The following is a 23,115-nucleotide window of genomic DNA, read 5'->3' as shown; positions in this document are numbered from 1 at the left end:
AACCAGAAAATTAACATTCCTCTGAGAAGCTATTGCATTTCCTTCTCACCACATTAGGAGGTTGGGTCACCTGAGATGGAAGATACAGTGGCATCCAAATTGCTGTGTTATATCATCATTACATGGCACCAGTGGCAAGATAGCCACTGGTGGGGAAGGACGGCCAAATGTTTTCTAAGTCATTATTTTTCCTTTTCAGCATGACATGTATTTTTCCTGTAAAAATCTCTATGCAGATGTTATCATTAGTAATTAAGGTTTGTGTTTCAGCTACATTAGATGTAATGTGCCATAGCTTTACAAGAGTGATCTTGACAATCTGTCTTCCATTTATATTAGTCTTACTACAGCAAAACAATCTTTAGATTGAAAACAAGTGATTTTGCAGTTGTAAACATAACTTTGTAAATTGGTGATTCCTATAATTGGATCTTACAAATGTAAAACTTAAAAAAACTTTCTGCCAATAGATTTTGTTTTTGTATTTTCTAATCCACGAAATGGTATATTTTGGAGTAAATGTTGATCTTTCTGTCACAAGAGGGGCATGACACACAAGAATGACATATTTTTCAGGCCCTCCAGAGTATACTACCATTATAAAGTAAAACTGTGTTGAAGGTCTTCCATTCTTTGTTACTAACACCAAGTAACTCCCCATTCTAGTAAAAATAAAAGAACCTGTTTTGCTTAAGGCTAAGATTCTTATGCAGAGCAGTAGTCTACAAGTTTTGTTAATGTTGCAACCCCAATAGTTAAAAAAAGAAACATAATTTCTAATACATATACATTTTTTATAAATTATAAACACTACTGTCCTAATAAATTTATTGTACATATTACAACACACAAATATAGAAATTAAAAGAATTAGCTACAGAAGAAATAGACATTTTAAATGTAAAATATTTATTAGTAGCACAAAGAACCTTGTTCCTCTCACTTAAAATTGTTAATAATATTCTTAGTGAAAGAAATATCATTAATAAATGTTGTTTTTTCATTCAGTCAAGCTTGATGAATATGCCCTTTCTGCCTGCCCAGGGTTCGATATAATACAAAAGGATCATAAATTGGAACACAAGGTTAAAAGGAATAAAAGAGCCATCAATATACATTATTTTTTAAAATCTTGGTTTAACTCTGTGATAGAGTGATTCACAGGTCTAGCTTAGAGATGGTTATTTTGATTCATTACTCCTTGTCATAGCTGGAAAAGATACCTCACAAAGAATCCCAGATGCCTATGAGAAATGTATTGTTGACCAGGCTTAGCAGATTTCAATACCCATTTTTTTAATCCCATCCACAAATTATGCAAAGATTTTTGTTAAAATTCAGTTAAATTTCCATCTTCCAATCTATCAGTGGTTCTTATAAGCCAATCAGAAGGGTTTAAAAAAAATTAACAAACACGTTCACAACCCACTAAATAATTGTAAAGTTTCTGAGTTAGAAAACTTTGTTCCCATGTTTTTTTTTCCTTAAAGTAAGTGTGAGGATATAATTTTTTTTATAGTGATAGTTTCTGGCAACAGAGGGTTAGTTTTAAAATGAATTAGTAATCATGATGACTTCATACTATCATTAGCTAATTTCTTAAACCACAAGATACACTTAACTTTCACAGCTATGATTAAGAGATATATTCTTAACTGAAAATGGAACAAATAAAAGGTAAAAGACTACATGAAACAGGAAAAAATAAAATTGATTACATGAAATAGAAAAAGCTTCTACACAAGCTAAATTAATAGGCCTGGATTAAGAAGGGAAGAGATCAAATGGGAAAAATTCTTTTCATTAAGTTTTTCTAAGAAGGGTTCGGTATCCAAGACATAAAAAAACCCCAAATATATATACATATATATATATATATATATATATATTAGTATATATACACATGCACAATACATATGCATATGTAAATGCATGTTCATGTATACATACATACACACATACATATTCTTCTTTTCTTATTCCAAGTACATTGATTTATTTTGTGCAAAAACTTTTTTTTGTTACTTGAAATAAAATTATCTATTTTACATGTCACATATATGTATATATGTTGTCATATGTGTAAACCAAAAGCCTTTCCCTGGTAGACAAGCATCCATGGGATATGAAAAAAACAGTTCTCTAAAGAAATGTAAAGTAATATGAAGTAATGTTCCAAATCATTAATAATAAGAGGAAAGCAAATCAAAACAACCCTAGGGTTTTACTTCACAATCTGCAAATTGGTGAGGATGACGAAAGATAATAATGTTGGAGATGTGAGTGGACAGGCACACCAGTACATTATTGATGATGCTGTGAATCAGTACAACCCTTTTGGAAAGATCTGAAATTAGGCAAATACAATGTCACACAAATATAGCGTCTAAAATGTCCATACTCTTTGACCCAGGGAATCCATTACTAGATTTATATCCAAGGGAAGCCAAGGATAAGAAGAAAGTCCCCATATATACTAAAATATTTATAGCAACACTATTTTTCAATAGAAAAGAAGTGGAAACAAAGTAGAAGCCCATCATTTGGGGAATGCCTAACAGAATTGTGGTATATGAACATAATGAAACATTACTGCGCTGTAAGAAAAGGCAAAAATGATGAATGTAAAAAGTGTGGACATATCTATTTGGAACTGATGCAGAATGAAATAAGCAGAACCAAGAAACCAACATACACAATGACTGGCTGGTTGGTTGTTGTCCTTCGCTCTTAAAGAGGACCAAAATGAAATCACTAGGTTGGGATAAAAGTGCAGTATGTCTGAGTAGGACTGATCAGACAAATACAAGGTCAGAAGGCTCTACCACAGGTAAGGCACAAGTAGTCCATATGAATGTCTGGAGAAGAGTTGTCTCTAAATTTGAACATCTCATGGGTTTTTTTTTGGAGTGGGGTAGCGGTTTGAGCTACTGCAATTCTGCTTTGCTCACAGAGCACAACATTTTTTGGATGTAGGCACACTATGCTGGTCAGTACTGTGGCATTATCTCTCATGTCAAAAAAATAGATTCCAAAGTTCTTCAGAGACATCTTAAGAGTGTCCTTGTGTTGTTTTTTCTGACCTCCATGTGAGCATTTGCTTTGTATGAGTTCTCTGTAAAATAGTCTTTTAGGCAAATGTAAGTCTCATGTTTGAACAATGAGGCCAGCCCATCAGAATCGCTCTCTCTGCAGTAGAGTTTTAATGCTTAGTAGTTCAACTAGAGAAAGGACCTCAGTGTCTGGTACCTCATCTTGCCAGGTAATCTTCAGAATCTTCTTAAGACAAGTCAAATAGAAATGACTCAGTTTCCTGGGATGGAGCTGGTATGCTGTCCAGGTTTCATAAACATACAACAATGAGGTTAGCACAATAGCTCTGTAGACCTTCAATCTGGTAGGCAGCCTAACACTTCTTCTCTCCCACAATTTCCTTTGGAGTCTCCCAAGCACTGAGCTAGTTCTGGCAATACATGCATCAACCACAGCATCTACAATACATTCCAGGAAAGTATACTGCCATGGTAGATGAATTTATTCACAGAATTCAGTATTTCTCTACTTGCTATAACCAGTGATTCCATGGATTGATGGTATGGTGTGCCTGGCGGAGCACCTGTGTTTTCTTGGTATTAATTAGCCAAAATTAGCACAAGCAGCAGAGAATCCATCCATGCTTTGTTGCATCTCACCTTCTGAGGCTGCATTGTGTGCACAGTCATCTGTAAACAAAAATGTCATGCACCAACTCTCTCTCCACTTCAGTATTGGCTTGTAGCTTTCTCAAGATAAATAATTTACCACTGGGGAGGTAGCTGACCTTGATGTCACTTTGTCCTCATTGAAAGTATCTGACAACATCACTGAAAACATCACACTGAAAACATTGGAGCGAGCATACAGCCCGCTTCACTCCACTGATGACTGAGAAAGTGTGAGAGTATTGTCCATTATTTAGAATCCATGCAAGCATGCTGTAATGAAACTGACATACAATACTAATAAACTTCTCTAGGCAACCAAATTTTGCCATGATCTTCCATAAGCCCTCATGACTGATGATGGCATCAAAGGCTTTGGTCAGATCAACAAAGATTGTGTATAACCCTCTGTTCTGCTTCTGGCATTTCTTCTAGAGTTATCAGGCAGTAACACCATGTTGACCATTTCTCCATCTTCTCTGAAGCCACACTGGCTCTCAAGTAGATGGCCATCTTCTATGTGAAGGATTAGCCTATTAAGGAGGGCTCTGGCAAGAACATTGCCTGCAATGACTAGGAGAGAGACCCCTGTGATTGTCACAGAACAACCTATTTCCTTTTCCAATGACTACAGTGTAAATCACCAAAAAATAAAATCAAAAGTGAATGTTGGGAAATTACAAAGAACAAGTAAGGCTCAAAAGGAAAAAAAAATGAGGAGAAGCCCTCCCCCATCTTTTTGTGAATATCGGAGGTCTATGAGTGTGGTGCATAGCACATAGTTTCTAAGTTTTGCAATGCAATAATCAGTTTTGCTGATGTTTATCTTCTTTTTCTTTAAAAATATTATTTGTTATTTGGGGTTGCTGTCTGGGAGAGAGAAAGGGGAATGTCTTGGGAGAAATTTTGGTGCTATAAAAAGATATCAATAAAATTAATTTTAAAAAAAGAAAACAGATGAGTTTGTTCTTTATAGTCAACATAGTTGTTGGTAACAGAGGCTTTAGTTTTTAAATTAATAACCAAGATGACTTTATACTGTCATTTGCTAATATCTCAAGGGACAAATATACTTTTAGGGCGATGTTCAACATTAATATATTGGATTAAATGCATATATTCTTGGTGATTTTGAATCTTGTTTACCAACTTCTTGTCAACATTAATTTCATTGTCATTATTTTACCTTGTAATGTGGCTGACAAAAAGTCGTAGTAGTAGAAATGTTAGCTTTGGCATTTTCTTGATGGCTTGTGCACATGTAATTAATACTATTTCCAATCCACAGTTTATGTGAAGGAATCCTGAGACACTTGTCCATTGTGTGAGGGCTAGTTTAGTTAAAACTGAATTATATAACTTGCAAACTCACCTAACTGGATATCTAAAAACCATAAGGGAAGCTAGGTAGCACAATGGATAAAGTGCTGGGCATGGAGTCAGGAAGACTCCTCTTGCTGAGTTCAAATCTGACCTCACCCACTTGCAAACTGTACGTGTGACCCTGGGCAAGTCATTTAACCCTGTTTGCCTCAGTTCTTCATCCGTAAAATGAACTGGAGAAGGAAATGGCAAATCACTCCAGTATCTTTGCCAAAAAAACCTCAAATGAAGTCACAAAGAGTCAGATATAACTAAAACAAATGAACAACAACAAAAATAAAATATATCCTAAAACGTTGGAAGCAAATAAGTGAGTGAAGACATCACTGTCACCACCTCCACATTATAGGATTCCAACTCTTTCCTCAGGTTTTCTCATGGACCTTATGTGACATATGACTTTCTGACCTTAAGCCTATCAATGTCCATGTATATATTAAATATCAGTAAAACTTAATTTTGTTATTTTTAAAAATAACAAAAATAAATATTTAAAAAGTAAATGAAAATATATATATATGTACATATATATATACATATACTATTTTCTTCCTGTCATTCATCTTCTATCATTCCAATGAATAATCTTCTATATTCCCTGGAGTGTGTGTTCCCTGCTTTGGACATAACCTATGAAAAGAATTTGTTTTCTATATTGAATTAAAATAAAAGAAATACAGAAGCTTATGAAATACAAGTTTGATGTACTCCTGATAGTATGTGAGATTCAAACACATGACATAAAATTCCTCACTGTACCTACTTCACTGAAGACTGACATTCAATGTGTTTGCAGGATAACAGAAGAAAAAAGGAAAAATGAAAACAAAATTCTCACTATCACCAGTCATCAGAGATTTAATGATCAGAGACCAGTGAAATTGTTCTGAGAGTTCCTAAAACACATGTCAGGTGCCATCTCCTCAATGAAACCTTTCCTGCTTTCCCCCACTGGAGATACATCTTACATGAGGGTTGTGTTCTAAAGTAGAAGGTAAAATCCCATAGTTACAATTGCCCTTGAAAATCCTGTAAATCCCTGGCTTTGAATTCCTTTTCATCTGAAAGACATACCTCTTCAGCAGGAGACTGGAACGGTTCATTGAGGCTAAGAGGCTCTTCTCACAACGTGTTGCCATCCACAGGCACACATTCATGGGTCATGTCTTCTAGACACAAGTTTAATGCTTTTTCAGTGCTCTACTAATGCCTTTGCTACTTTTAATGATCTAGAAATGTCATTACTTTCTCATTTGGGAGGAACATACCTTGAGGAGAAAATCCTCCTGCACAACCCAGTGGCTACACTGGAGAGATTGAAGAGCTGAGCAAGAATTTAAAGTGAAGGGAAGACTTTCATTTTAACTTCTGACGTTCGACACAAAAAGCAGGTTCCCAGTCATTATGTCTTTGCTCCAAGGAAAGAAGGCCAGCTCTTTCTCTAAGAGGAGGACTCAATCCACCAGTGCCCAGAATGAACATTTCTCTAACTCAAAATGGCTCCAGAAAAAAAAAGAAAGATGATGACAAGAAGTATCCATAGTATCTTTATTTTCAAGGAGTATATTGTGAAATCCCAGCTCTTTCCTCCCATGGAGGTAAAACTACACCCACATTTATTGCTGGGGAAGAAAGTTTTGATAAAGCTAAAGAGGTAGGAAAATATAACGGGTTGGGTCAAGTTATAGGCCTTTAATTTCCATTCTTAGCACCTTCAAATAGATCTTGGTCCTGGAGCGGAGAGGGCAGGGTATTGAGAAGGAGGAAGAAAACAACCAAGCCACCATGAGGTCATCAACCTTTAGCATCTGCCCTGCTGTATCTTCCTCCAGATATCTTGACATTGATACTGCTACTGGTTTTGCCACCATACCTTCTGGACTTTTCAGAGTTTGACATTCATTCTGATACTGCCTCCTAAGGACCATGAGGCCTTTCCAACCCTGCTGCAGCTGAATTCTTGACTATGCAGGGACTGTCTCACTTTTCTTTTTATATCCCCAGTACTCAGCACCGTTTGTGGTGCATTGTAAGAGATTAATAAATAAATGCTTTTTTATTCATTCATTCAGAAGAAGAACCATAACTATAGTTGAAGTCAACCACACTACATGCGTGTGTGGTGGTTGGCTCCAGGCATTTTGTCTGGCTGTCCCTCATGGCTGGAATGCTCTCTCTCCTCCACTTCATCTGTTTTTTTTGATCAACTTTTCTGACTTTCTTTGAGTTCCAACTAAAATCTCATCTTTTAAAGGAAGCTTTTCCCAACTCCTCTTGATTCTAAGTGCTTTCTCCTCTGTTAATTTACCTTACCTCTCCATTATTTTCCCCCATTTATCCTGTATATAGCTTGCTTTATGTATACTAATTTGCATGTTTTTTCCCTCATTAGATTGTAAACTCTTTGAGGCAGGAACTATATTTTACCTCTTTTTGTATCCCCAGTGCTTAGCAGTATTTGGCACACAGTAGATGCCTAATAAATGTTTATTAATCATAGCAAAGGAGTAACACAGACACCTCATGATAAATTAGTACGAGCCTCTAGAAATCAGATTCCAAGGCATTCATACCATCGTATAGATACCCTTGAAAACTGGAAATGTACCTTTTGCTCTAAGAGGGGAAAAACCCTGTGAATTTGAACATCGAATCATTTAAGCCTTCTCTCTTTCCTACGAATAGGTTAAGATTTCTTTACCTTTAAAAACTCTTTTCTTGACTTGCTTTTCCCAGAAGCTATTGTTCCACAGCACTCCTCCTTTCACTGCTAATCTCATAGAGTAATCCAGCTATACTTGGTGCTTATGTTTCATGTCTATCTCCTCACTACATACTCCCAACAACATGGTTTCTAACTTGATCGTTCTATTGAAATTGCTTTTACAAGTTACCAATGGTTTCTTAAATGCTAAATCTGATGACCTGTTCTTGGCCTTAATAAAGATCCTCTGCCTCTGTTATTCTTCAGCTTTTGTTGATTAACTCCCTCTACCTAGATACTATTTTCTCCCTGAGTTTCCCTTTCTCCCCCTATCAGTCTCATTATTGCTTTCTATTTCAATCTTGGTTTCTCCTCTCTTCTGTTCCCATAAGTTCATCTGTCATCTATAAACAAGTGACTCCCAGATGTATCCACAGAGCTCTAATCTCTCTACTGAGCACCTGTTCTGTGTCTCGGAGACATCTTCTGTGCAACTCAAATTCAATATGTGTACAAATGAATTCATCATCTCACCTGTCAAACCTACCCTTATTCCAAATTTGAGATCCAGTGCAAAAACATTGACATACACACATTCACCAATGAAATCAAGTTTTGGCCTCATAGTGAGGAAGCCAAATCACAGGGGACAGTCCACCTTGATGATCAAGGAACAATAAAATGTAGGGAGAGACAAAATAGACCTTTAAAATAGAGTGGCTGGGAGAGTACCTTTAGCCAAGAGAAATAAAGAGTATAGACACTGGAAGACAAGAAAATGATTCTTGGCCCAAAAAAAAAGCAGTAACAGAGAGACAAACTCTTCACTTTGAAGGCAGACCCAATGTCAGAAAGAAAATTAGCCTAGAGAGGAAGCTATGCTATAGTGAACAACTATTTAGTGGCTAGAAGATGAAAAAGAAATGTCTCTTGGCCTAAAGAGGAAGCCATATCATATATTAGATCACTTTTTATTTAAGTTTCTAAATTATCGTAGAGAAAATGTTACTTTACCTAGAGAGAAAGAAATACCATTGAGAACCTTTTTACCCAGACCCAACTCCCTAACTCCAATGACTAAAACAGAGAAGAATACCATTTGCCCTAAAGAAGAAACAAAAGTATAGAATCTAACTCCATGGGGCAGCTAGGTGGTGCAGTGAGTAGAACACCAGCCCTGGAGTCAGGAGGACCTGAGTTCAAATCCAGCCTCAAACACTTATTAGCTGTGTGACCTTAGGCAAGTCACTTAATCCCAATTGCCCTGCCTTCCCCCCTCCAAAAAAAAACCCAACAAAAAAGAGAATCTAGCTCTTTGAACTACTCTCCTGTAATGCCAATCATGGCAGCACATCTGAGGACTGCTGCTGTGAATAATTTTAATGGTCTAATCGCATAGTATAATGAACTCTCTATTTATTCAGAACTAAACAGTGTTCAATAAACTAAATCATAACATGCATAGCAACATTCTTAATCAAAACATATATATGTACACACACACACACACACACACACACACACACACATATATATATATATATATATAAAACATAACACTCAGTATGTCACATGACATGTGGCATACATCATTGCATTCAGTAGCATTCCCTAAAATATTTGTTTACACAAGCAAGGGGTCCCAGGCCAGGGGATCATTAAGGGGTAGCAGAAAATACAAATACCATCTTCCCCTAGGTCACAGAAAGTTACAATCTCCTCAGTCAATACAAAGTGTCCAAGTAAAGTCCTCTTTTATTTTGACTCAAGGCTGACTTTCAAACCCCATGGTTTCTCCTCCATGGGCTGACTACTACCAGCTCTTGCCTGGGTTCACATGCTGGTAGCTCTCTGCTCCTGCTCTTTGTCTCAGCTCATGGGGACTGCTCCACTCCAAGCTCTTCTTGCTCCTGTCTGACAGCAAGTTCCAGGGGTTCCTGCCCACAATTTCTGTTTCTAGGAGAACGAAGCTTAACAGGGCTACAACAATATTTACGCACATTACCAGCCCCATTATCTCAATCCACTCATAAAGACCAACAGACATGGCTTCTGTCTGAGAAATTAACACAGGTCATCAGACAGGGTGCTGACATCCCAAATAGTCTTTCTGTTAGGCCTCCCCACAAGCAAGTTCCCCTAGCCTGCTCAAGGTCACTTCTTTCTCTCAGCTCTGCTTCTCTCTCTATTTATACCTCTCGCTCCATGCAATATATACTGTTTCCAATCAAAGACTCTTCATTCAATCAAACACTCTTGATTCAATCAAAGGCAAGACTCAATCAAAGGTACTTGATTGGTCTAGTGATGAGAAGAACTCCAAAAGAAAAAAAAAACCAGCAAATAATCTCACTTTGCTTGCCTTTACACCTCCCCACATTATCTAGAGGTTCACACAGAAAATGGCCCTTATTCTAGGAGTAATACCATAGAGAAAACAGTGCTTCTACAAATACGGCATCATTATGAGAGTATAGAGAAAATGTCCTTTGGCCTAGAAAAGGAAGCCATACCATACAATAAATGCTCTAGATTGTATATCTTCAAGACCAAGGACAAAATGCCTCTTGGCCTGGAAAGGAAGCTGTAACAACAATATGCTAGTAGCTACTGTGGCTGTGTAAGATCAGCAATAGCACACAGGAAGGGCTGCCAACACAAGTTCTTTGATCTGCTTTTCTAAGGAAAGCTACTTTAAGGGGTTAACAATCTCAGTTTAATTAAACATACATACATCATTTACTTAGTTCAGGAGGAAAAGATCAGCTCCCTGAACTTCAAGGCAAATACAAACAGAAATTACAAACATCATAGACCTTGTCTGATCAAATCACAATTCATAGATACCAGAGAAGCACCAACATCTGGGTTACAAAGCTGGGTGCAGGGCGGCTTCAACGGCTTGCCCAGAGTCTTGTCACCCACATTCTTTCAATAAGTATACCTCCAAAAGTCAAAAGCTAACCTTCCAGTACATATGCCCTGTTCAAGACCCTGAGGGCTCAAGGCTCACCATATAGGGTATGAGAAATCACTAACATCGGAGTGTGGGAAAGCTCCCACCGCCAGCATCACATCATATACAATTTAATGATTCTCAATTGTCTTAATGCTGAGAAACATTCCAAGACAGAAGATCCCACTTTACTGGCCTCATTCAAAGGCCAGGCTCATCAAAGTCACTTAAGAGAAGAACAACAAATCCTGCCCTGATTGCCATTACAGAAGCCAAATTATAGAGAATAAAAGTATAGTGGGACGATAATATTGAAAATACCCACTGGCCTAAAGAGGAAGAAGAAAGTATAGAGACAGATAGTTGCCATGAAATCAAAGATAAAGACTTTTTTTTTGTAGAGAGGAAACAAGAAATCCTAGAGAAAAGCCCTCTACATTGATAGAATTGCTAGAAGTCCATAGAGATGCTACCTTTTTGGCACAGAGGATAAACTAGACCATGAAGTATATCTAGCTCAGAAAGAACATTGGGGGGAAAAGTGTTCTATGCCTTAGAAAAGAATGAAAACAAAGACAGAACTATTCAGAGGTCGTTGAGAAAATGCCCTTTGGATTAGAAAGCCAATCACATGACAGCTAATATTCTATTCCTATGACAACATGTCTAGAAGACTATAGAGAAAGGGTCCCTTTGTCAGAATTAGGATTTTGAGTGGGGTGACTGGGTTCTTGACTCTGGCCCTCTATGTCGGAGGTATGTTCCCTTCTGCTATGCTCCAGTTAAATTCTGAGCCCTAAGCCCTTCTCTTTCCTTTCATGGGCCACTTTCTCCTGCTCCCATTTTCCTAGACATCTGATCCTCTCCTTTCATCCTCCTTTTTGGGGTTGTGGTGCCACAAATGCCAGGGCCTTTTCCTACCTTATCTCAACTTTACCAAATTGTTACCACCTTAAGTCTCCAACCAGTTTTGATTTTTCCTAAAATGCCAGATTTTCTAGCTATGACTATTATATATTGCATTACCTGCAGGTTCACCATGCCTCTTAGAAGTGTGTAGAGGGACGAGTTTGGGGGGTCTGGAAGACCCGGTGCAGTCAATTAAGCTATCAAAAAACACTTACTAAGCACCTGGATCTTGGACTCTTAAACATGAGTTTTTTTCTTATTTTGCCCAAACTAGACCTCATCATGCCAGTTGCTAGTCATCTCTAAGCCATTCTGCCTATATTCTGGCCACCTCTTCCCACTTGACCTTGTACCTCCAGGAATCTGGGCTCTTATTGGTGAGTTTCATCATATCTGGCCTGGTCCAGGTTCCACTAGGCTATGTCCAAGTCATGTCTTATGTTTGTCCTTTTCCATACCAGATCTTTGCTGCCCCACCCTGCCCTTTTTTTTGTCTTCTTTTATTAAAATTTAAGTTCCTTGAGATCAAAGACTCTCTTGTTTGTTTTTTGATCATTAGTGCTCAGCACAGTGTCTTTACATAGTAAGCGTGAAATATATGCTTTAGAGGCAGCTAGGTTTCACAGTGAGTATAGACCACTGGCCCTGGAGTCAGGAGGACCTGAGTTCAAATCCAGCCTCAGACACTTGACATGCTTACTAGTTGTGTGACCTTGGGCAAGTCACTTAACCCCAATTGCCTTGCCTTTCCCCTTCCAAACAAAAAAAAGAAATATATGCTTTATAATTATTACTTTAGAGATGCAATGTCACATAATAGAAAAAAAAAAAGCATTGGAATTTGAATCAGGTGATACGTAGTTCAGATCTCACCCCCGACACTTTTTAGTAGTCTGACCATAGGGAAAGCTTTCAATCTCCCTCTTTGAGGCTCAGTTTCTCCGTCTCCAAAAGACAGAGCATAATACTTTTGAGTGGGGGATAATTCTTGTGAAAACTTCACAGAGAGAGAAAATATAAAAATTTCTTTTTCATTTCTGGAATAAGCTGGGGCAATGAGAGGATGGAATGGACTCAGGGTTTGACCTTGCAGGAATGTGATTACCTAACTCTTAGGAATTCAGGGCCTGGGGCAATAAGTACCTCTCCCTCTCTCCCTAGGTGCTAGTCACAGGGTGGTTACCAAATAAGGACAAAAGAACCACATACAATTGTTCTGTTCCCTGCTCCTGGAAGCTTCCCCCTGCCCTTTATCCTCATTCCTCCTCTTTACCTTAGCCATGTTATTGCCACATCAGCACCTGGTTGCTGAATAAGGGGATGTGATTTGGATTGTCTGTGTTTGATTTCCCGGTTCTTTGCCTAGCTTTTCCTGCCTAGATTGTAAGTCCACCTCCCAGCCAATGGAGAGGAGGGATAGTGGTGGGCAGGAATTCTTTTGCCATAGGATATATGTTGGTGCTTTGGCTTTGTGATGCGCCTCCCTCCACTAATTGGTCCTAGTGGAGGTAACGCCCAAATCTCGAGAGATGTGTAAAATAAAAAGTAATTCCTTTTCTGTCCCTACTTGAGAAGCCTCTGTGAATTATTGGGATCCTTGGGTAGTCTTGCCACCCCACACACTTTTAAGCTTGTCGTGAGGCTTAAAGTAAACAGTATAAAGTGCTCTCCAAAACTTAAAGTACTATATAAATATCGGTTATAGTTACTGTTATGTTTTAATTTACTAAATTAATTTACTAATTTTTTTCAAAGTAGTGGAGAGATGATCACCACTTTCTCCTATTTCCCAAACTTTCCTACTATGTAAAAAACATTAACAGATCACTCTTTCAGTGCCCCCAAGGCAGTTCTTTTACACTGTAAGTTAGAGTTGAGATTCAGCTCAGCATTGGTGGAGGTACTTTCCACACTGGGAGTGCCCTAAATGGGCCCCACATTGATGAAATCTCAGGTCCAGCCCTTCTACCTAACCCCAAAACAACAACAAACAACAACAACAACAACAGCAAAGTTAAAATCCCAGTTTAAAAAACAACCAATAACTCCACAGTCTTTAAATCAGCTACACAGCTATCTTCTCCAGGTATTTTATCTCCTGCTTTCTTTTTACAATGCAGAATAGTGTGCTATAGTCTCAACAATGCAGATTTTAATGACAAGCTTATCTCCCAGTTCCCCTATGCTACTCATTCCATTCCCATGATGCTTTGCTTTCATTACTAAGTATATTATAGTGCTGACTAAGGTTAGCATCCTCTATGACTCTTCATTCTTTACCTTAGTTGTTTCTTATTAGGTTTTCTGAAAGTGGAGACAATCCAAATACGTGAAATAAATTGAAGTATTTATTATATATTTATTCGAATAATCTCTCATCCTAAGGGCATAGGTGCATTACAGTTTTTAAAAGCAAAATTACAAAAGCCAATGTTTTTATTTTATTGCATCCTCCACTTTAAGTTAGTCATGAATAAGACACCAGCCTGCTCCATAAAACATCAGGCAAAAGCTTCTATCATTGTTGAGGGGGAAATCAGCCCTTCAGAGTGCAGCCATTGATCTTCATTGCTTCAGGATATTATACATTCTGCTGCTATTAATGGATCAAACAGCACCAGCCACTTGGAAACGATAACGAGTCTGGATGGAAAACTTAAAACAACAAAACACTATTTCTTACTTCTTTCTTGCCAAGTCTAGTGTGGAGTAAGAATAAATTATTTAGGCTAGGCATGTTTCAGGCACTTTCCTCTCACTCACTGCAGAGGGGATTAGGTTAAAATGAGAAGGTTCTCATTGACTTTATTCATCATAAGCTCTCCTTATCATGGTTCTAGACCTCTGTTTTTTCTTTGTCTCCTGTCATCTTGAAGGTTTTGCTTCAAAGAATACTGGCATCTGAGCCCCATGATTTTCTGAAGGAAAAAGAGACAAAAGTCCCTTGTTTTCGTTTTGTTTTTTTTTTTTTGGCCTTGGTGCCAAATGCAAAGCTAAGGAAGTATCCTATGTTGGCAATCAGGTTTGATATATTTGACCACCCTCACCCCCACTATGAATGAAATAGCATACAAAAGCCAGGTCTAGATTTTGAAAACCAGCAATAAGACTTTTGATCTATTGGGGCATTACACAGTAATACAAGTGTGAAGGCACTGTCTTCTTTGGAACAAAAATATGCTTTCCCTCACTTAAAAAACAAACAAACACACAAATTTTTGTCTTTCCTGTCAATCTGTTGCAGGAACTTCAAATAATTCCTGGGATTCACTATTAGAATTGGAAAAACAAAACAAAACAAAAACAACTATTCTTGTGACATTCTGACATTTATTCCGCCATCCATAGCCACAAGAATAGATGGAGAGCTCTATTAGATTCTAGTACAGTTTAGTAGGACTGGAACCAGATGATTGAACAGAACCCCAAAGTGCCAGATGGGCTCCAAGCCAGAGGGAGATCTGTAGCGGATTACCATATGATTCTACTTTGGACTCTCTCTTGCTCAAAGAGTTTATTCATGACTTAAAGGCACATGCTTACAAAATTTCCCAACAGCAGGGAGCAGAGAAGAATAGTTTGCATGTTTTAGACAATACATCTAAACTCCATAATTATATTAATAGCTTAGAATGATATACAAATCTAATAAGATGAAATCAACTATAAGTTATGTGTAAAAACACAGAGAAAATTGTGTCTAAATGATAGTTTGTGTGAAAAAAGATCTGTGGTATTTAGCAAGGTCTCTATGAGGCAATGGTGTGACATAAAAGACCAAAAATCTAATGCAATAATAATAATAATGGTGAAAATTTTTATAATGCTTTAAGAGTTGCTAAGTGTTTTATATTCATGGTCTCCTTAAAAGCAACTCCGTGAAGTAGGTGTGGGTCATTAATTTACAAATGAGGAAACTGGAGGTATGAGATGTTAAGTGACTCAGATTACATGTTTGTTATGTATCTGAGAAAAGACTTGAACTCAGTACTTTCTGGTTCCAACTTCCACCTAGAAGTCTGTGATAATAGAAATACATGGTTTAGAAAGACAGAGGTGTTAGTCCCTTTATACTCTTCCTTGGTCAGCACACCTGAATCATAGTGTTCAGTTTCTGACTATCACATGTCTGGAAAGATATTGAAAATCTTGAGTGTGTCTAATAGAGGGCAACCAAGCTGGCAAGAGAACTTCAAACTATTCTATATGGAAATCTCTTCAAGGAAATGGTCCTGTTTATCCTGGTGAAAAGACTAAGTGGGATCATGAAAGCCAATCTCACATATAAGGGTTATCTTGAAGGATTAGACTTGTTCTATTTTACTCTAAATAACTAGGGAAAATGAAGGGAAGTGAATAAGAAGCAGATTTTCAGAGCAAGTAGAGGTGGCCAGGTGTAACAAATGGACAATGCTCCTGGTCTAGAGTAGGAGGAAAAGATAGGGACAGCTCATTTCTGGGAACTTTAATAGTGTTTTAAGTGATCCCAAATTGGTTTCATTAAAGAAGGTCTCTTTTAATACCAATATTCTCCCAGGGATGCTATGTACTGAACATCATAAAGGAACCATCTCAGAAGACTTAAAAGAGTTTATAAAAATACTTAAATTGTAACAAAAAGGCAAACAGTAAAGCAGGTGGTGGCATGTTACTAGTTATTATTTGTGTGCAAGAAGTATGAAATACACTGTCAAGAACATACATATCAAGCAAAGAAAGTGGGCTGGACATGTAACTTTAATAAGAGCCAATAAATTGACACCTAAATGGGATATTGGTACCTCTAACTATAGGGTCCCTTAAACTACTAAGAAGAGGTCCTCTCGAATATTTATTGGGGAGAAAGAGAGAAGGAGAGAGGGGGAGAGAGACAGAGACAGAGAGACAGAGACAGAGACAGACAGAGAGATAGGGGGAGGAAGAGATAAAAACAGACAGAGACAGAAAGCCAGAGACAGAGAAATACAGAAACGAAGAGACAGAGAAAGCCTTTATTTAGTACTTACTTGGTGCCAGGCATTGTGCTTAGAACTAAGAATAAAAATGTGGGGCACCTATAGGAAAACTTGGCAAAAAATATCATATAAGAGGATGTAGAGAGGCAGCAATCAGCACTGATGTTAAAAATAACTGGAATGAAATAAATATATAAAAATATGGGTGAAATCATGATTCCAACAAAATACTATCAACTTGAATTTATAAAGCCACAGCAATATTTAGAAATATCATGCTATATTTAAGCTGGAAAGGATCTTGCAAAGCATTTAGTTAAACTTAATTTATGAATGTGAAATATGATGTGGTGGAAAGAGCACAGGATTTGAGTCAGACGACCAAAACTGGACTCCTGGTTCTGCCTGTTGCTATTTGTATATTAAGCCATTAAGTATAAATATTACTTTGCTTAAACTTTTGGAGTGTCAGTTTCTCCATATAGAAAATGAGAGATTTTATAGGTCCATGTCCTCTCTAAATCTCTGGCAGAGTTAAATATTATGGTGTACATTTTATAAATACAGAAACTGAAGCAATGAAGTTTGAACACTTGCCCAAGGTTACAGTTAATTATTGGCAGAACCAGAATTAGAACCTTCATCCCCTGACCTCTAGTTCAATATATTTAATTTTCCCACACTGTCCCCAATTTGTTTTAATACTTACATTTTCAAAAAAATTACACAAGTATAGGAAGATAATTATTTAATAATGAAGAAATATTTCCTAGTCACGCTCTTATTACATACACACACACACACACACACATATATATGTACACATATATACACATATATAAAATTTACACTGGTGGCGTAGAGAACTCTTACTGAGTAAAAGATTCCCTAAAAATTTTTATTCTGCCAGACTACAAGATGAATGAAACAATGCTATTACACTGTGTGTAACTGACTTAATTGTAGTAATATTTTGGCAGTGAATTACATGATAGGATTCTTTCAAAGGAAAATATTTATTGACTTCAGTTCAGTTCTTTATCATGCTGACTAACCAAGTCTAATTGTTCTGGATGGACTCTAAATAGCTTTTGACATTACATTAGAAAGCAATTACATCGAAGTCCTTTCCAAAGGTTAAGGCATTACTCTTGGAAAGGTAATAATACAAACAGGTGAACTCAGCCATCCTTAGGTATCAACTAGTGAGAGCTGAGTAGTTTTAAAATGAACAAAGCTATGAAGATGAGTCAAATGACTATCATTTATGTTGAAGGTAACTTTCCTAGATGAATAGAGGTCAAGCTCAGGAAATCTCAAGCTAAATGAGAAACGGTGGCTTTAATTTACAATGCATACCTCATATTGGCTGATACTAAGTGTTCTCTGTTGCATCCTCTAACAATGTAAAATTCAACCAACACTATTAAAAAAGATGAGCTTATGGAATCCCAGGAAGACAGTGAGCGATTTCCATGGAATTGCTCTTCCCAATATCACAGTAAATAATACAGGCAAAAATACAGGAAACTCATCAATAACAACAGAATATAAATGAAGGGTAATTGTTATAAAAAAAAAGAAAAGAAACCCTGAAAGCCATTTTAATTAGCCTTCCTCCTCCCTCCTTCATCTCTTTTCTCCCCCCACTCCCACCTCCCCTAAGCCTTTGGGTTGGCCCAGGGCAGCCTTATCACCCTCATGGATATTTTATTAGACACTTGGTTTAGGGGGGTATGTGAAATTTCCTAGAGGTTTTGGAGATCTCATGACTCTCAAGCTAGGTAGAAGTTCACTCATTCCATGCCTCTCACTCTTATCTACCATTGCTTACTTTTTGAATGCTGGATCTCAGTGGCCCATTATCTACTTGGTAGGGGCACTTTTAGGTGCATTTGAAATGAATCTCAATGCAGTTTCCAAGGAGGAGTTGTACTAGGAGAGTGAATTTAGACCCATGAATCCTCAGAAGATGAAAAAGGGTTGTCTGTGGAGGAGTGTGGAGCCCAGGAGTCAGGTAAAGAGAGGAGGGAGCAAATTAGACATGCAACACTGATTAAAATTAATTAATACAGAATAAGAGGGAGTAGACATGAAGTAGGAGTGCAAAAGAAAGGTGAAGAGAATCAAATAAAGGCTTCTTCACCCTTCTTAGCAGGATGCCAGACCATTTACAGGGAAGATGGTGGAGTAAAGGTAGAAAACAAAAACAATATTATTGACTTCTTAGAGTCTCCTTACACACTAGCTCACATCCCAACCCGTCACCCTCCTTTCTCAGGGAAACTGACAGGTGTGCAGAAACTGAATGTTGAATTTTCAATATTATCATTTATATCTCAGACATGATTTATTGCATTGATGATCGTTTAGATTTAAGAAAGTGTTAATAATGCAGATGAACCTTAAAAACGAGTATCTATCAATCTGTCCATCATCTATCTGTCCATCCATCCGTCTTTCTATATCTATTGATCTATCTGTTTATCTATGTACCTATCCATGCATCCATCCATTTATCTCCATCTATCTATCTCTGTCTGTCTGTCTGTCTGTCCATCCATCTGGCTGTCTGTCGCCCCAGTCTGGTTGTTAAACAATCACCAACTCATTCCATTATTGCTCTATAAACATTGCTTGAGCTCATCAGGAGTTCAGTAGAAGATGCAGTGGATAGAACGCTGAGTCTGGAGTCAGAAGACTCATCTTCCTGAGTTCAAACCAGCTTCGGAAACTTGCTAGCTGTGTGACCCTAGGCCGGTCACTTTACCATTTGCCTCAATTCCTCATCTCTAAAATGAGCCGGTGAAGGAAGGCCAACCACTCCAGTATCTCCGCCAATCAAATTGGATCATGGAAAGTGGGACATGACTGAAAAACTAATTAACAACAACAAACAAAAAGACGGCTCTGGGAATGAAATCACTACTAGACTGGAGACCTGTTGATTGTCTAATAACAAAAATCGTTGGAATTTATATAGTACTTTCAGGTGTGCAAAGTACTTTACATCCATTATTTTATTTGAATTTCACAACACCCCTGAAATTGATCTCATTAGAGAACATAAGACAGGCAGAAAATGCTATGTCTTCTAAAGGGAATGATTTGCAGTATGTGCTTTTTCAGTAAGGACAGCATATAAAAATGAGCAGAGTGGCTGATTAAGAAAGACAAGAGGTAACTGAGGAGGAGGAATGAAAAACATTGCCAAAGACCCAAATGAGTGGAGAAGTACTTTACAAGAAAGGAAAGTGAGTCATGATCAACTGAAGAAGTTGAAGACTACAGTAACCTCAAAAATGGTCCAGAAAAGCAATTTAAGAATTAATAACAAATAAGGACAGAAACTAGAGCTCTCAAGAAAGAAACTATCAAGTGTGACCAGAGACATGTAAATTTAGAACAAAGACAGAAATAATCTACATAACAGTAGATTCTCTGAAAAAGAAAACAACAGAATTGGAATGCAAAGATGAAGAAGTAGAAAGAACATAATGGATAAACAAAAAACAAAAAAAAAGAAACACAAAAAGATTGAAAAAAAAAGGAGAACAAACAAGATGTCCAACCACTCAGGAAAGGAAATGTGAGCACAGCTGAGAAATTGTTTCACTTTTGGCATTGTATCATCATTACTTAGAAGAGTTCCTGCCATATACTAGTATAACAACAATGTTGCTAGCAGCTGTGGTGGGGGTGAAAGACCAATAACAAGACCAACAACACCAGCACACAGAAGGGCTGCTAGCACAAGTTCTTTGATCTGCTTTTCTAAGGACAGCAACTTTAAGGTGTTAAAAATCCCAGTTTAATTAAACACACATATATCATTCACTTAGTTCAGGGGGAAAAGCCAGCACCCTGAACTTCAGAGCAAATATAAGCAGACATTACAAACATATATTATATAAACAGAGCAAACACACACAGAAATCTACAGACAGGCTTCTGTCTGACTAGGGAATTACATAGTTACCAGAGAGAGGCACCAACATCTGCGTTTTCAAAGCAGGAGGATGCTCCAACAGCTACCCAGAGTCTCATCTGGCCAAATCACCAACACTCTTCCAGTGAGTGAGAGCCCCCAAACAAAATACCAACCTCAGAACTTATATACCCTGTTCAGGGCACTGAGGGCTCAAAGCCCACTTAGAAAAAAGGTGGGGGGTCTGGGGCCTCACACCCAGTTAGTGAAAGAGTATGGGCCTGCCTCTAATCAGGCTTTTGTTTATTGGCCCCACCTGAGACCTATTCAATGGGTGGGAAAGATCTACTAACAGATTGACCTTACAACTAGGTTCTTCAAAAAGATGATGGGCTGATTAAATGGGGATAACTTTTTGTTATTCAGCTATTTTAAGTCATGTCTGACTCTTTGAGACCAATTGGGAGTTTTCTTGGCACAGATACCAGAACAATTTGCCATTTTCTTCTCTAGCTCATTTTATAGATGAGGAAACTGAGGCAAACAGGGTTAAGTGACTTGCCCAGGGTCACACATCTAGTGAGTGTCTGAGGCCAAATTTGAACTCAGGAAGATGAGTCTTCCTGACTTTAGGGTTGGCAAAATATCTGAGGAGTACACAATCATGATGCAGCATTTATAAATAAAATACAATTTATGAATATAATATTTACATAAATATAATTACAAAGTAATATTTAAGTAAATAAAAGATGACAAATTATTGGAGAAATATTTACTGTTCATACTTTGGCCATGTCCTACAATAAAAATGCCAATACTCCATGAATTAATTTAAAGATTTTTTTTTACTATATCCATCCAATTACTAACGTGATACTTTTTTAAAATCTAGACAAAATAGCAACAACATACATTTGAAACAATGAAATGTTTAGACTCTTCAGGGAGGATGATGAGTAAAAGTAAAAATGAAAGCAACATAGCATTAATAGGCCTCAAACTATATTATAATGTTGTAGGCATTAAAATTATTTCTTATTGGTTTAAATAAGTATGAAACAATGATGGAGATAAAGAGATACATTGTGGCTTAATGGGTAGATTGTCAGACTTGGAGATAAGAAAATCTGGCTTCCAGTCCTACATCTAAAAGCATACCATATGACCATAAGCATAATCAATCCATACAATCTCTCAATGACACAGGCAATTCCATCCTGAGACTTTACTACACCAACAAAATCACAAATCTCATACTCCACCCCATCTCTCAACCCCCAAAGAATTAATAGATACATACTAAGCTGTCATGGTGAGAAGGGGAGAAGGGAGAAGGGGAGATATCTTTTATTTTGAGGGATTCATTAATTGCCAAAATTATCAAGGAGGGGAAAGTACTTCTGGTTTTTGAAAGTTATTTTAATGCTTTCACCTATCTAATGGCTAATCCTGCTTATATAAATTAAGCAGAACTTTACTTTGGAAACAAAAATCTGGTACTTCATAAAAGTGACACTAGTTTTAATCTGGCTAGCTTTGCCAAGCATTATATTTTCCCCAAATGACCTACGATTAAAATTTCTTGAAGGTATCCTTCCATATTGAAGTGGGTCATTGAATCCAACATCACCACACCATGGTCAGTACTCACTAGTGCAAACTCCTTGTTGAGAATCATCTGCTCCACCAGGGATGACTCATTGTGGAAGAGATGGGGCTGCATGTGACTCCACATGTGAGGAAACCACCAGAACTCATCCACAGACCCCAGCAACAGGTCATCCCCTTCATCTTCCTCTTCTGTTCCTATGAAACAAGTGAAAACTGGCTTCAGGAACAGGCAGAAAACCAGTAGCCTGTTCTGCATTCCCTACTGTTGCTATGAGAATAGACCCAGACATGACTTCAGTTTCAATCACAAGAGCAGAGTTTATATGTCAAAAAATCAAATATAGAAACAAAATTCCACTGTATATTAGCATATTCATAGCAGTGTTCTTTTTCAGTAAAAAGATGTTTAAGAGTATGTACTTGACAGTCATCAACGAACATAAACATTACACATACAAACACTACAAAAGAGGATTGAATATGAAACTCTCAACTCAATCTACTACATACAACTGTTTCTTAAAAAATATATCCAATTCAACATGGTAGGACCAAATGTTCCCTTCCTTTCTAGGTCCCTTCTGAATGTCCTTTCCCTCTCTTCTGTGTATTTAAAAAATTTATTAATGCTCTTCTTGCAATTCTGTCACCCTCCTCCTCAAATAAAAATCATCTCTTCTAACAAATAAGTACAGTCAAAGGAAAAAATGTGTTGTTCTTGTCTGAAAATGTAAGATTCATTTTGTACCTTCAGTCTACTACCTCTCAGCCAACAGTAGGGAATGTATAGGGAAGGTGGGAATTATGCTCTATCATCAGTCTTTTGGAGTTGTAGAAATTGATCAGGGTTCTTAAGTCTTACATTGTGATGTCCAGGTATGAGTTGTACTAATTCGGCTCATTTCACTCTTCATCAATTCATTCACGCCTTCCCTTGTTTCTCTGAATATTCATTATTTCATTAG

General features: G+C 37.4%; 1 protein-coding gene across 1 annotated transcript in view; it reads right to left on the bottom strand.

The window, feature by feature from the left end:
- LOC118854388 (bifunctional heparan sulfate N-deacetylase/N-sulfotransferase 4) overlaps positions 1–22,339 on the bottom strand; it is a 221,893-nt gene extending 199,554 nt beyond the window's left edge. Inside the window, exon 1 of the mRNA XM_036764746.1 lies at positions 22,191–22,339. Coding sequence (XP_036620641.1) covers positions 22,191–22,274 — 84 coding nt within the window. The 5' untranslated portion in view covers positions 22,275–22,339. The remainder of the gene's footprint in view (positions 1–22,190) is intronic.
- Positions 22,340–23,115: the final 776 nt, after the last annotated feature.

The sequence above is a fragment of the Trichosurus vulpecula genome, chromosome 6, assembly GCF_011100635.1.
Source record: "Trichosurus vulpecula isolate mTriVul1 chromosome 6, mTriVul1.pri, whole genome shotgun sequence".
Lineage (NCBI taxonomy): Eukaryota > Metazoa > Chordata > Mammalia > Diprotodontia > Phalangeridae > Trichosurus > Trichosurus vulpecula.
This window is presented reverse-complemented; position numbering and strand designations above follow the sequence as displayed.